Source organism: Cupressus sempervirens, chromosome 7 (genome assembly GCF_028749045.1).
Source record: "Cupressus sempervirens isolate cs-2001-9-10 chromosome 7, ASM2874904v1, whole genome shotgun sequence".
Lineage (NCBI taxonomy): Eukaryota > Viridiplantae > Streptophyta > Pinopsida > Cupressales > Cupressaceae > Cupressus > Cupressus sempervirens.
The window spans coordinates 39,416,804-39,431,627 of record NC_143124.1 but is presented as its reverse complement, the minus strand read 5'-3'; the positions used below and the strand labels follow the sequence as shown (position 1 = coordinate 39,431,627).

The following is a 14,824-nucleotide window of genomic DNA, read 5'->3' as shown; positions in this document are numbered from 1 at the left end:
TTAGTGAAAACTTTGTTAGCACCATGTGTTTCATGTCAAACAAATTTATTGCTTTCCTAAGTTAAAATCTTGAAAAAAGGAAAATTAATAATACTCCCCTTTTTTCAAGTTAATAAATACATAGATTAAATACTCTTACTGTATTTAATAATTATTAAATACCCTAAAGAGTTTTACCTTACCTTTTTGGGTTTTGATCTCCTTTATAAGGATGATCTCTCATTGTAAACATGAACTTGAGATAATTCATTTTTTATAGCAATCTACTTTTTTCCTCATCAAGAATGTCTCATCTACGGATCTAGCTATTCAAGCCTCCATAGCCTTTTTTCTCTCTCTCCAGTAAGAGGTGTTTGCATGTAGATGGTTCTTGGGAGCTGTGGGTTTGACCGTTTATCATTTTCAACAACCATGTGAGTTGAAAATCATTTAATAATTATGAAAAGCCATTAAATCTTTTTGAGCAACTAGCAGGCACAAGTCAAGATATCGATGCTTTTTGGGCATCTTTCTTTTAGTGGTAGCTCTCAATGTAATTGTCCCTTTTTGAGCACATTCATCAATCTTCATAATATATATTTCTTAGTCCCTACCTTGAGGATAGGAGACTATAGATTTTAATTAGTTTTCTCCCTATTTGTTGAATCTTGAAAAATGTGCAAGCTTAAAAAAAAATCATTTATCCTATATTTTGAAGCATTTTTTCTATTTAACTAAATTTTATTTTTTTGTTTCTAAATTTTTATTGCTTATGAATTTTTTTCCCAGCAATCTTTTCCATTTTTTGTGCGCAAAATTTAAGAAAAAATAAGCATGAAAAATACAAACATGGCAGTGGAAGTTGAAAAAATAATAGATGTGTCATTCAATGTATCTGCATGTGCCTATCTTCACTCTAATAGGTGACAACATGAGATAACTTGAGTTTGGGAAGTTATCATGAGATTTGAAAAACTAAGTAGCATGGTGATGTTAGATTATGTTGTTGACTCTTGATTAATTATGAAATTCTTCCCTTGGTTCTTATAAATGTATTATATTAAAATCGATATTATTATATCACAAGTGGTATAAAATTTAGCTTCACAAATATCCTAAACCTTGCAATTTTAGGTAGCATGTTGCATAATATCAATCTATATTGGTAAAAGTTTTTGGGAAAAACACTATTTTGGAATTTATTGTGATTAGCATATTGAAGTTCCAATCTATAAATTGTTAAAGCTATTAGTAAATTCTATCTACTAGTGAGTTATAAAATATGTCATATTCATATATAATAAAAATTATGATGAAATTTAGAAGAAGAAAAAAATATTGTCCTGTAATAAACTATGAATTGTAAGATTTTTCAAACAAATTACATGTTGGTAACATGCCATATAAATTGTGGTAACTTTTAAATATAAACAAAAAATAGTTTAATACACCAAAATCTGTCATTGGATTCAATTAGGTGCTATGTGCACTTGATAATCACCTATCGCTCCATCGAAAATCACCAACCCTACAAATGAGCTTATGAATAATTTGAACTCCTAATTATGAAAGAAAAAAATTTACTTATTGATGATAATTTTTTACTTGTAGACAATAGTTTGTTTCATTGATCGCCTTTATAAAATAACCATTCGAACATATTTTTTTCAATTTTGAGTCTTTATCATACATGAACATGCAAACACACATTTTCTAGTATTTTCTAATGTACTATTCACATATTTATTGATATAATACTACTTTTAATCCATAAAAAAGAAATTATATAAATCAAATGATAGTATCACAATAGTATCATTATATATATATTTTTTTATCAAAATAGACAACTAAACGCTAGATACACAATTCATGCAAAAATTGATAGTTTGAAAACAAATCAAAAACCCCATATTAAGATTGTATCTATGTATGTAGAAAACTAATCTATACAAAAGATGTAGTAAATTACATTAAGTTATTAGGAAAGCATTGAAACAAGAGCTCTAGGAGATGCTTTTTGAAAAATCTTACAATTCATAGTTTATTACAGGACAATATTTTCTTCTTCTTCTAAATTTCATCATAATTTTTATTATATATGAATATAACATATTTTATAACTCACTAGTAGATAGAATTTACTAATAGCTTTAACAAGTTATAGATTGGAACTTCAATATGCTAATCACAATAAATTCCAAAATAGTATTTTTTTCCAAAAACTTTTACCAATATAGATTGATATTATGCAACATGCTACCTAAAATTGCAAGGTTTAGGATATTTGTGAAGCTAAATTTTATACCACTTGTGATATAATAATATCGATTTTAATATAATACATTTATAAGAACCAAGGGAAGGATTTCATAATTAATCAAGAGTCAACAACATAATCTAACATCACCATGCTACTTAGTTTTTCAAATCTCATGATAACTTCCCAAACTCAAGTTATCAAAGTTGATAGGTATAATCCAAAAACAATAAGAAGAAAATTATACTCATCAAAAAGAATATTTGTAACTTAAAACACCAAAGTTAGATTTTATTTAATTTAAGATCAGTAGTATATTTCTATATACATTGTAAGATGTTTTTGGATTATGATTAATATATTATTGCACAAATAATTTACTAGCAAAACTAGTACCGACATCTTCAATTATAGTACATATAATATTGGAAAAAATATCACATATGCTCATTAAATTTTTTTATTTTGACTTTTCATTTATATAAAAATCTAATATTATGGATGAGGGTTAAGATAAGAATATAAAATATCGATAAGAAAACCTATTATAGTACCTTACGTATTAGAAGGTGATGTAAGTATTTACAATAAATTTTAATTAAAAGTAATATATTAAACTTATAAATATTGTGGAGAGTTAGTTCACACTTAAATATCTCATAAATCTAATTGAGAGATGATCTCCACATGAAATGTGAAGCAAGATTAATATATTGATTTATCTTTTATGATATTTACACTAACATAAAATCTCCATAGTGCTTACTATTCTCACATGGAATGGAAATGAAGTAGATAGGGTAGAATCTATGTGTAACACAACATTTAATCACTATAAACTTGCTTCAAAATCTTTTAGACTATCGATTTGGCATAAATGTACTTCTCTTAAGAATTGTTTGGGGCAGAATTTCACTTTTTCAAATACTGTACTTCCTTATTATCTATACAACCATCATTATAACCCACAACTATCAAAGGAATTGTAAGCTCAATTTTAGAGACATTTTTAAATCTTTAAACCTAGGTTTAATTTGATTTTGATGTGTTTTCATTCACAGAGAGGGTGGTTTTGGTTTACCTCATTTTATAGAATAAGTCAAACAAGAAACATTCTTCCAATACTACTATAAAACATTTAATTGAAAATTTATATTTGCATATAAGAAAAATATAAAAAATTAAAATTATAAAAGATGCCTAATTTTTTATGGTTGTTTGTGAAAGAAATATAAAAAATGTTCTTATATGTAATGTACTTGAGGAAAATAAATCTTGAGAGTTCCTATAAATAATATTATAAGCTACATATCATTATATAATTATCTAATTATGTGATATCAGGTAAAGGAAATATTTTACTTTCTTTTTATTATTCTGTAAGGATCGTGTACCTATGCATTATGTTGAAATCTATTTTCATTATATATTCTTATATTTTTCATGGAAGTTGTCTTAATTATGCATGATTAAATATAGTTTTGCAAGTTAATAATTTAATAAAATGAGGGTTTGTATATATTTAAATAATAATGGCTTATAAATCTTATCAAATTTTCATATTTGAACTTTTGTAGATGATATTTATACAAAATTCATTTTACATAAAGAATAGAATTTTTAATATAATTAATGGCTTCATCTCATTAAGTACAATGGTAAGTGTTACAAAATTATTTATTATTCAAAACTTCATTAGATAAGTAAATTCAAGATAATTTGAAATTTATACAAAAGTTGCCATTACAGATCATGTGGATAAATAGCCATTCACTTTTGACTCTCTTTACTATTAAATTGGGTGTGCATGCTACAATTTGACACAACTAACCCTTCAAAAATAATTTAATTAATACACAAGAGAATTTTTTAATTCTCATAATTTACTATTATTTTCACAATATCACAATATTATTTTTACAAAGTTCCATTGGAGGTAATGGTGATGACCTAGTTAATCCTACGCCTGACACTCTTTGCCACGTTGTCATCCAGACCGAGCCTCTGTGAATCATTTAAAAAGAAATTCTAATTCCCTTCACACAAACTATTCTCAAGCTATACTTTTTCAATTCCTTTTCCAAGATCTAATGCATGCATGCCTATTGATTAGATGTACATATTTTCAAAATAACATCGACCCATTTGAGTTTGAGATAGAAAAGGTAAAAGGACCTTAAACAACCCTCATTCCATGAGAACAAGATTTGCAAGCTCTTACATAAAAAAATTTCGAATTATGTGTATACAAATGAGCATTATTTATATTTTTTTAAAAATATTGTAGTCCACTACAACAACACAAAATAAATGTAGTGAAATTCTTATGATCATTTTTGTTTTCTTTATAAAACCCCATTGTGTTGGCACTCTTTACTAATTTCACGTATTGGTTAAATGTATTTTGAAAACTTAGAACTATCCTCACATAGTCGTACACTATATGCACTTAAGATGCTCAATGTTTAGAAAAGAGGTTCTAGAAAAGGGAATGAATGTCAAGCACTTTTTATGTAGATATGAACGGAAATATAGGGGGTCCCTGCATGTGCATGGATTCATATGGATCGAAGGAGCACCTGATGTGGATAAAATTGACTGGTCAAATGAGGAGGAAAGAAGAAGCCGTAAAAGATATTTTTCATTCCATTGTTCATGTATGGAACCCTAGAAATTATCCTCATCAACAAAATATACATGCACATTAATAAATATTTATATATATTCATGTAATGTGACATTAATTAATGTACTTATTTTTTTCTTACCTTGAGTTGTAGGCATTCGTCAATTTTCAACAACATATATGCCTTAAAAACACAAGACAACTTGCAAAGGTGGATTTGGACCGTGACTATGAAGAAATGTTAAATTGTGCGAAGTGATACACAATTTCTAAGGAGGGTGGATGCCTAAGAATAAAAGGGAAAGATGGTTTGCAAGTAATTATTTCATCCCAATGAATATTTAAAAAATATATATAATTACTACAAAATGATGGGGCTAAATATAAAATTTCTTACACTGGAGAAAGTTGTCTTGATAATGAAGAAAATGATTCATCGGATCACAGGGCTTCCGATGTTGGCCAAGGCAAGAACCACCAATGCCCTGAATCGGGTGGAACTGTAAAAGAAAACCCTTGCTAAGTGGGATGGAAGGGGTATGAAGATTAGTTGTGTTACTGATATAGAGTTAAAATTTGAAATTCATGTAATTGCACACAAGATATATAGCTCCAGTTGACTCAATAATGTATAATGTGGAGTAGTGGATCTCAGTTACGGGGTGGTGAAGAATGACATGTCCTTCGACCCTACCAAGTTGGTGTTGAAATTGAAGACAATGAACATGTTTAGAGAAATACTACAGAATATGAATGGGAGATTATATCTAGGTTGCACCAGGGTCAAAATATACGATGCTCAGAAATAGACATGTTCGGGAGAAGAGACATTGATAGACAAACAAATTGGTCTGTTGATTATCAAGAAGAAGAGTACACTACCAGAGCAATCAATTTCATAAGTAACATGAAGAATCATGGGTGTCTTGTCTATGATGAAATTCCTCGATGCATAAACTACATGACCTTTGGTGAGAAACAAAAAAGGCAGTCAACATGACATGACACACTACCACAGTAATCAAAATGAAGAACTATTGTTTATGATAATTCAAGGCACATCAAGAACAGGAAAGTCATATTTAATTGGTTCCATTAGTCAATCTCTTCAAAATGCGGTAATGCCCTCCCATTCTCCCCTTCTATTACTTTTCCTAATAGGAGTTGCAACATTCAATACAAGAGCTTCTACAATTGATTCAAAATAGAAGGTAACAGTAAGAGATTGTTCTCAACTAGAAGGAGCAAGGCTCACAAGTTTTTGAGAAGAAATTCCACATTTAAAATATATTTTGATTGATGAAATGAGATTCATTGGTCAAAAAATGTTGGAAAATATAGATTTATGACTGCGACAAGCATTCCCACAATCTGCACACATAAGCTTTGGAGGTAAATATTCCATTTCTACATCATGAATATCTTACTCATGTGAAATATACATTATTTGAATCAAATACATGAATAAATACATAGTTTTTAAAATATATTTTTTCCTCAATTGTATTTCAGGTGCATCTATAATATCGGTGGGAGATTTTGGCCAGCTACCTCCTATCAATGATAGAGCAGCATATGACAGTAATAAACAGGAAAAGTTTCTAGGTCAGGAATTCAAGACCCTGGTCACACTAGATAAGATATTCAGACAAGATGGGGAAGATATTGAGCGACAAAGATTTTGACAACTTTTGATGAATCTAAGAGATGGAAACTCACAAATTGATGATTTGAGGTTGCTGGTGTCAAGGGTCCCTATCAACATAGATGTCGCAACAATTGTTTAATTTGATAATGTTTTTCATTTGTTCTCAAAAAATGAAAATGTTCATGCTCGTAATAAAAAAAATGCTACATTCATTGAAGCATCCGATTGCACCTTGTGTTGCATCGAAAGTAGCTTCTATCAATCCAATAGATTACTGTTAAAATGATGAGCTTGATTTGGAGTTGTTAATCTGTAACGATTGAAGGGTCATGCTAACTTCAAATCTATGGATAGAGGTAGGTCCTATAAATGGGGCTCTTGGATACATTCAAAAAAATATCTACAAGAAAGGAAATGCTCTGCTTAAGCCTCCAGCATATGTGATGGTTGAGTTTGATGGTTATTCAGGACTACCATTCGAAGATCATAATCCAAAGATAATTCCAATACCACGAATACAAAATGGTACAACAGTTCAATTTCCATTGAGGTTGGCATGGGCATTGACCATTCACAAATCTCAGGGATTGACTCTTCCCAAAGCGACAATTGATGTAGGATCAAGAGAAAGAGCAGGGATTGACATTTGTGGTAGTTTCACATGTAAAATATCTCTAGTGTTTGAGAATGATGCCTCCTTTTACGTATGATCATTATGAGAAAATGAAAAAGGGTAGACAAATTTCAAGCGCAAAGATGAAGAAAATAGACCTAAGTGCCTTGAAGATAGTTGACGTGATATGTTATTCTTAAATGTTATGTCCATAAAAGTCTTTTTGGACACATTAGTATTTTGTTTGTAACACTCCCTACTATATTCCATGTTTTAAAAAAGTCTCTATTATACAATGAAAAATGATATAAATAACTTTCTTGATTTTAATTTATTCTATTTTGAGAAACCCAAACTCTTTTTGTGATATTTAATTTTTATAGATCTTAATTAATTGTAGTGATGTATTAAGTAATAATTATATCTTAACTAATTGTAGTGATTTTTTAAGTAATAATTGTAGATTGATTCATTGAGTAATATCAGTTTATGTTTACAATTTATATTTACTTTTGCTACAATGTTTCTTAATGTTCGATGATAATATTATGGACAACTTTTTTTTAATTTAAACTATTAAATTAAAATATTCATTACAAAATTTCAAAGAAAAAACCAATGAATATAATTTACTTATTCTAATTATCCTCCAATATTAATTTTCTTTTGTTTCATATTTTTAAAATTAGTGAACTTAAATTTTTCAAATATGGTACAATAAAATAATAATATTATTAAAAATAAAATATATTTCTATTGACTTTATTTGGTCTATATTTAAGTATAAGTGCTAAATTTGATTTGTGTGTTCCATATTTGATTGTATCTTATAACGGTTTTATATATATTTATGTTGATAATTGTTTAAAAGTTTGTAGCATATCATTTGAGCTATGGATTTTCTATTGGAGCATCAAATATCATTGTTACGAGTCGTGCTGCTTCTGTGACCTCAAATAATTTCTGTGAGATCGATTTAGATAAATGTAAAAGAATAATCCAGAAATCGTGCTCACACCTAATCAAAGCCTTGGAGAATGGTTCATTGTTAATTGATAGTGTTGATGAACTAGAAATAACGGAAATGGTGGATGTTGCAAAAGTTATTTATGACACATTTGCAAAAACGGATGCATTTCTAGAAATGATGAAAGAACTCTACCGTGATCATTGCTCTAATAAAGGTCGCAACACCATCCTTATCATTGAGGAATATGTGATGCAGCTGCATCATCATGGAGAAATGTTCTTTCTTTAGTTTCTTCTCATATTTCCTATACTCCATCTAAATACTTCTACTTGGGCTTATATTTCCTATTTCATCTATGTAAGTTTTATGAACAACAACATGAATAAGTTATTTTCACTGTTCAAGTCATGGACACATATTTTTCATTTTCATCTATTTGAGCTTTGTGAACAACAATATTATGTATCAAATTTATGCTCTCATTGATTGATATGTTACATGCTATATTATCTATGCACAATCATCAAAACTAATAATAAAATGTATAAAATTGAGCTATTTGTATGCATAATCATCAAATTTTATACCAATAAATATAAAATTTGATACTGACCCTTTAAAAAATTGACTTTTTAATTAAGTCGTTCAAAATTAATTATCCAAATGCATTATGCAAAATTTTATTTTAATATTTATTAATAATTAAAATGATTTATTCTAATAATTAATTAAAGTGAAAAAAGAGAGAGTATATATTTAAACAAATAAAGTTATTAATTGTGTGCTGCTACTAGCTTATATATATAAAGGGAGAGTTATCCTTCTTGAAGCGCCTGTTTTGATAATCTAACTACAATAGATAACTCTCTACTTATATACATAAACTAGTTTATATAACAAAACTCTTAATTAATTTCACTTCAACGAAAATTCTATGATTCTAATCATGCATAAAGTTTGATTTTAATAAATCATCTACCCATATATTTTCCCTATATTACAGCCATTGCCATCGCCTTCCACATCAATCATATGAAGTTGCCATCGCCTTCCACATCATATGAAGTTCCGAATATAGAACATCTTATTAGTTATCATTGCATGCATGAAGTTCCCAATTTAGAACATCTTATTAGTTATCTTTGCATGTGACGTCTATATGACATCCTCGCATCCTTAGTTGACAGCGTATCTTATTTTGTCCCGAGAGAAAAAGAACCGTGAGAGCGTGGGAAGCTTGGTAACAACAGGAGTCGATATTTATTCTTCAATCCCCGTGCAAATTACGGAACACAAATATGTGACTTTTGAATGTGAAACTGAAATTGACCGAAACGACAAACATTTTCAAACGTTTGGTCGGAAATCTTTACAAACATTCACCTATTGATGTGGTGAATACGAGCGTGTGAGAAAATCATGAAATATGGTGACAGCTCAAGTACATCCTTGAAACTTTCACTTCTTATATCTGTGTTTTTCAAAGAGATTTTGAGAATTATATCTACTCAGGAAAAAGTTGGAATAAACATGCGAAGACACATTCAACAAGTGCTTTATCACATTAGTTAAGAAAATCAATAGTTGCTAGTCATGTGCATTACGACCGTAATAATCGCACTGTATTAACGTGCATACAACAACATTTTCAACGGTTCGCAAACAGAAACAGAAACAGACTTCACAGACGCTCGTTGTCTATATAAGAGAGCCCAATGCCATAGCATTTCATACAACCATTGCGAGTTTCATCTTCTTATCGAAAATGGCCTCCAGTGAAGCCTTAAAGCCATTGCTTCTTTTGTTTGCTTCCTTTCTATTCATGTTAGCAATGACGGAATCAATAAGAACTCCTTTCAACACGACCAAGGCTGACAATAGCGTTAAATATCATGTTGAGAAGCCGGAGCTTGTTGTTCAAATGGTGCAAAGGTAATAAGCATGTTGTCTTTGAGAGGGTCTAGAAAGTTTAGAGAATTTAATTAAATAGCTCATCACATTCAATACATTGATATGCAATGCATATGACTGTGTGTGTCAATCATTCTCTACTTATTCTTATGCTCTTGCTTGGTGCTTGCCTTACCGTAATACCTATAATACCATTCTTGTGACAGTAGTTGGTACGCAGCTGTCAATAGCTATAGATGAAAATTCTATTCCCCATATCATTAGCTGTTAACGATTGTCTTTGTTCAGATACATTAATTCTAAGATGAACATGATACTGCAGAAAGGTTATCTAAGTCAGTTCAATTAAGAAGGCTTCGACGTTCTAGCGTTGTTTTATTGCCAGCATATATCGACAGTTGCATACAGTTGAGTTGAGATTATTTAACAATTTAAAGAACTGCTGCGCAGGAGTTTAAATAGTTCGAGAAGAAAGCTGAGCTCGTGCGGAACAGGGAACCCAATTGACGACTGTTGGCGCTGTGATTCCGATTGGGTTAACAACAGAAAGAGACTGGCTGACTGCGCAATTGGATTTGGCAAAAACGCCATTGGAGGTAAGAACGGGCGGTTTTATGTCGTTACCGATCCCAGTGACGATGACCCCGTCAATCCTAAGCCTGGCACTCTGCGCCACGCTGTCATCCAAACCGAGCCTCTCTGGATTATTTTTCAAAGAGACATGCTGATTCAGCTAAAGGAGGAGCTGATCATGAACAGCTACAAGACTATTGACGGCAGAGGAGCGAATGTTCATATAGCAAATGGAGCTTGCATTACAATACAGTACGTGAATAACATCATTATTCATGGAATTCATATCCATGACTGCAAACCTACGGGAAATACAAATGTGAGGAGCTCGCCCACACATTATGGGTATAGAACTATGAGTGATGGAGATGGGATTAACATCTTTGGATCAACCGCAATTTGGGTCGACCACTGTTCATTGTCAAGATGTACAGATGGACTGATCGATGCCATCATGGGCTCCACTGCTATCACAATTTCAAACAACTTTTTCACTCACCATGACAAGGTGCTCAAAACTGCCGGTTTATTTAGTCTGCCATTAATTTAGCTTTTCTTTTAAAAAGGTTTCATGATTATATTTATGGGCATGCTTTAAAAAGTTACTAGAAGCCTATTAGGAGACACATAAAGAGTATTGGTATTTATGGGCATATTCGTTTTCTGTAGGTGATGCTCCTTGGACATAGCGACGCGCATACCGAAGACGTCAAAATGCAAGTAACAGTTGCATTCAACCATTTTGGAGAAGGACTTGTTCAGCGTATGCCCAGGTATAGAATTCCGTATCAATCCTTGCATGAGGAACACAAGACATTAGCTCACTCAAGTTTATTTCTTTAATTTTCATTTCACTATAAGATGTATACGTTGTGATGCAGGTGTCGACATGGAAATTTCCATGTGGTGAACAATGATTACACTCACTGGGAAATGTACGCCATTGGCGGAAGTGCGAACCCCACCATTAACAGTGAAGGAAACAGATTCCTAGCCCCTGACAATCGATTCCACAAGGAGGTAAAAGTCCATTTGCAACTGATGTCTCATATATGTTCTTTGGTGTTCAATGGATGTAGAATAAGTATGGTAATGGGAAATGTGCAGGTGACAAAGCACCAAGATTCAACAGAAGGGAATTGGAGATCACTGGGAGATCTGATGTTGAATGGGGCATTCTTTACAGCATCAGGAGCTAGAGCATCTTCAAGCTATGCAAAGGCTTCGAGTATGGCGGCAAGACCGTCATCTGTTGTGGGCTCAATCACTGCAGCTTCAGGTGTTCTCAACTGTAGAAAGGGCTCGAGCTGTTAGACCAAAACATATGCATTATAGACAAATTGTTAGGAATCCCTTAATTCTATAGCTTGCCAAGCATGAGAGGACGGAGCGAGGCATGTTAGTTATTTTTGTTTTGTTTTTGGAGAGTCTCGAGTCATCTTTTAATAAATTTGAATATATCAGTAATGTTATTCTCAAAATTGAAGAATTGTCGTGGAACGTCAAGCCAATAACATTTATATTTATATTATCTTGATTGTCACTGAATTTCAATGTATTTCTTGAGTATGCCTTATAAGAAGTGCAATATAAAGATTGAGATTAGCTCAATTTGTGTTCACAGATTAGATTGAGGTTCATATAGATTGATTTTGACATGCTATTTATTCACACCAAATATTACTCAAAGAAGTATCAATAGTTTCTCTGTATTCTTAAAAAAAATCATTTATTATAGAAAATTGATTTAGTTTTATTCACATAACATCTAGGGCCTCAAATATTATGCTTGGTAAAAATGGAATAGAGTGAAAATGATCCTACAAATAAATCTCATTGCTAAATTTCTTCCAAATAAGACAATCTATTTATACAAAGATTGGTATGTTGCACTCTATGATATAAAAGGTGTCAACAAAAAATAAGTACAGGCTATATTTGATTAAAAAAAAAAATTCCCACACAATGCTACGAACAAACTCTTCATTTTTCTTTTGTTGGGTGTCACTTGAATTAAAAGTAGGACATCATGAGTTTGACAATCATCTTTTTCAAAAGTTCTCTCAAATGATTGAATAATTATTTGTTGTTAAATATTTATTTCTTCTTCTAAATAAATAGGAGCTATTAGGGTATGGTTATTGCTCTACATATCTGGAAATTATTTTGCTTTGCTAGTTGCATTGATATGAATTTTTTGTTTTTAAAGAAAAAATTGTGAACCATCTCAAAAATAAGACTATCATTGGTGAAACTATTTTGAATCGTAAATGTTTAAAGATTGATGAAAGAGCATCTTGGCTTGGTCAAAATAATGCTCTATAGATTTTCTCAGCAATCCTTGTGGTTCTTCTTAGTATTGATTTGAATAGTTGGGTTGGTGAAGTGTTCGTGTCTTCATTCACGAGGTTCACTTGGTTTATATGATTTTCTTTTATGTTCACCGAGTGACTTTTGTGATTGTTTTTTGTGCATTAAAAAGTAGACAAGGTAAAGGCGGCTGACCCCAGGTTACAATAGGTTGGAGACAAGCTAGTAGTCCTTCTCCAATAGTTCATCCTATACCTTTTATTATCATAAAAACAATCCATCTTCACAAAAAATGATCATAGTCCAGTAGGGTTTTAAACCAACCATTCTCTAGGAAGCTATAGAGAGAGCGAGTGACATCATTTTCCTTTCTCTTGTCCTTATCCTCATTTTCAACTCATAGAAGATACAATTTTGTGGCCATCGAATAGATCATCTTAGTGGTATACTCAGAAATGGCCTTGAATTTCCTGTGTAGGGTCTCTTGGTTATCAAAAATCTCTAAAGGGACTTCTATAGCCTATTCATCCTATCATTAATTTCATCTCTTTCACGTGGGGGCCGCTCTACCTTCCCCCCACCCCTCTTTGCATTCCTTATAGGGTAAGTGATATCACCACCCAAGCTCATTTCTGGGGAAGGCATCCCTTAAAAGGTATTAGAAACATGGGAAGGGCTAGGGTTACCCTTATTCTTAGAGCCATAGGTAGTGCGTGTCATTTCCATTTTCCTCTTGCTTGTAGGTTTAGCCTCCGTCCTCATGGATTTAGACCTAACATCATGAATATGCATTGGTGCTTCCTTAGAATAGAAGAATTTCTACATGCCCACCTCATTTGAAACACTCGATTGTTTATACTAGATCATTCCTTTGAGAGATAGGCCTCCCACATTTGATATGAGTTCCTACATCACTACAACATTTGGGGACAAATTGCGATGACAATTTGTGATGGCGGTGTAATCTGTGTTGTTTTTCATGTCTCTTTTTTTTCGCAATTCTCCTCGATGACATTGCAATACCAATATTGGCATCGCACTTGCGACACCCCTACGAGCATAAGCAAAAAAAAAATCATGACATAAATAACTTTCCATTTGTTTTGGTTATGGAGAGATGCACGCGAAAGAGGTGGAGAGCTCCAAATGAGGGTGCATAGTTGTGAATGTTGTCATGCCCTTGTGATTGGTGCATTTTGTTGTTGTGTCCTTGTGATCTTTACATTTCATTACCATGCCCTTTCTTTGCGATTTCATTGTCATTATTTGCCCTTTCTCTGCAATTTCATTTTCGTGTCATGCCCTTTCTCTGCAGTTTCGTTGTCATGTCATGCCCTTGCGATCTACATGCCCTTGCTCTGTGATTTTCTTCAAGGGGTGAGAAGAGGTACATATGCAAAATGTTTTTTCTCTTTTCCTTGTAAACGTGTATGTCTTTATATTTCCTTCTAAACATGTATTTGTTTATATAGTTAGAGGGATCTCTTTTAAGGTGGTTATTACATATTATCTCACAATAGAAAAAAAGGGCCAACTACATACATATTCCACAATCCAAATAATAAAACAATGAAAGTCACTCAACCTGTGCTAAGTGAATTATCTCAAGATCCTAAACAAAAATATTGTAAACCATGAAAAATGGGTAGAGTTCACAAGAAATTTTATAAAAATATATAATAGCAGATGTTTCTAGAGAGAAACAAGCCAAAACCCAGTTAAATTTGTGTAGTTGTTGATTACAAATTCATGTAGAACTCTCATCAGATTAGGTAAACATTCCAAAATCTAGATATTAAATCAATAACACTCACTCAACCCTGCTAAGTGACATACCCCAAGATCTTGCATATAAATAATCCAAACCACAAAAAGTGGGTAGAGTTCATAGGAAATTTTACAAAAATATATCATAGAATATATTTTTAGAAAGA

General features: G+C 31.7%; 1 protein-coding gene across 1 annotated transcript; it reads left to right on the top strand.

Annotated features, from left to right (window-relative positions):
• The first annotated feature begins 9,861 nt into the window (after nt 1-9,861).
• Nucleotides 9,862-11,894, top strand: LOC149545345 (putative pectate lyase 18). The gene is made up of 5 exons (XM_089793949.1): nt 9,862-10,028; nt 10,458-11,088; nt 11,250-11,353; nt 11,462-11,600; nt 11,688-11,894. Exons 1-5 carry the CDS (start codon nt 9,862-9,864, stop codon nt 11,892-11,894), a joined length of 1,248 nt encoding a protein of 415 aa, XP_089650075.1.
• Nucleotides 11,895-14,824: the final 2,930 nt, after the last annotated feature.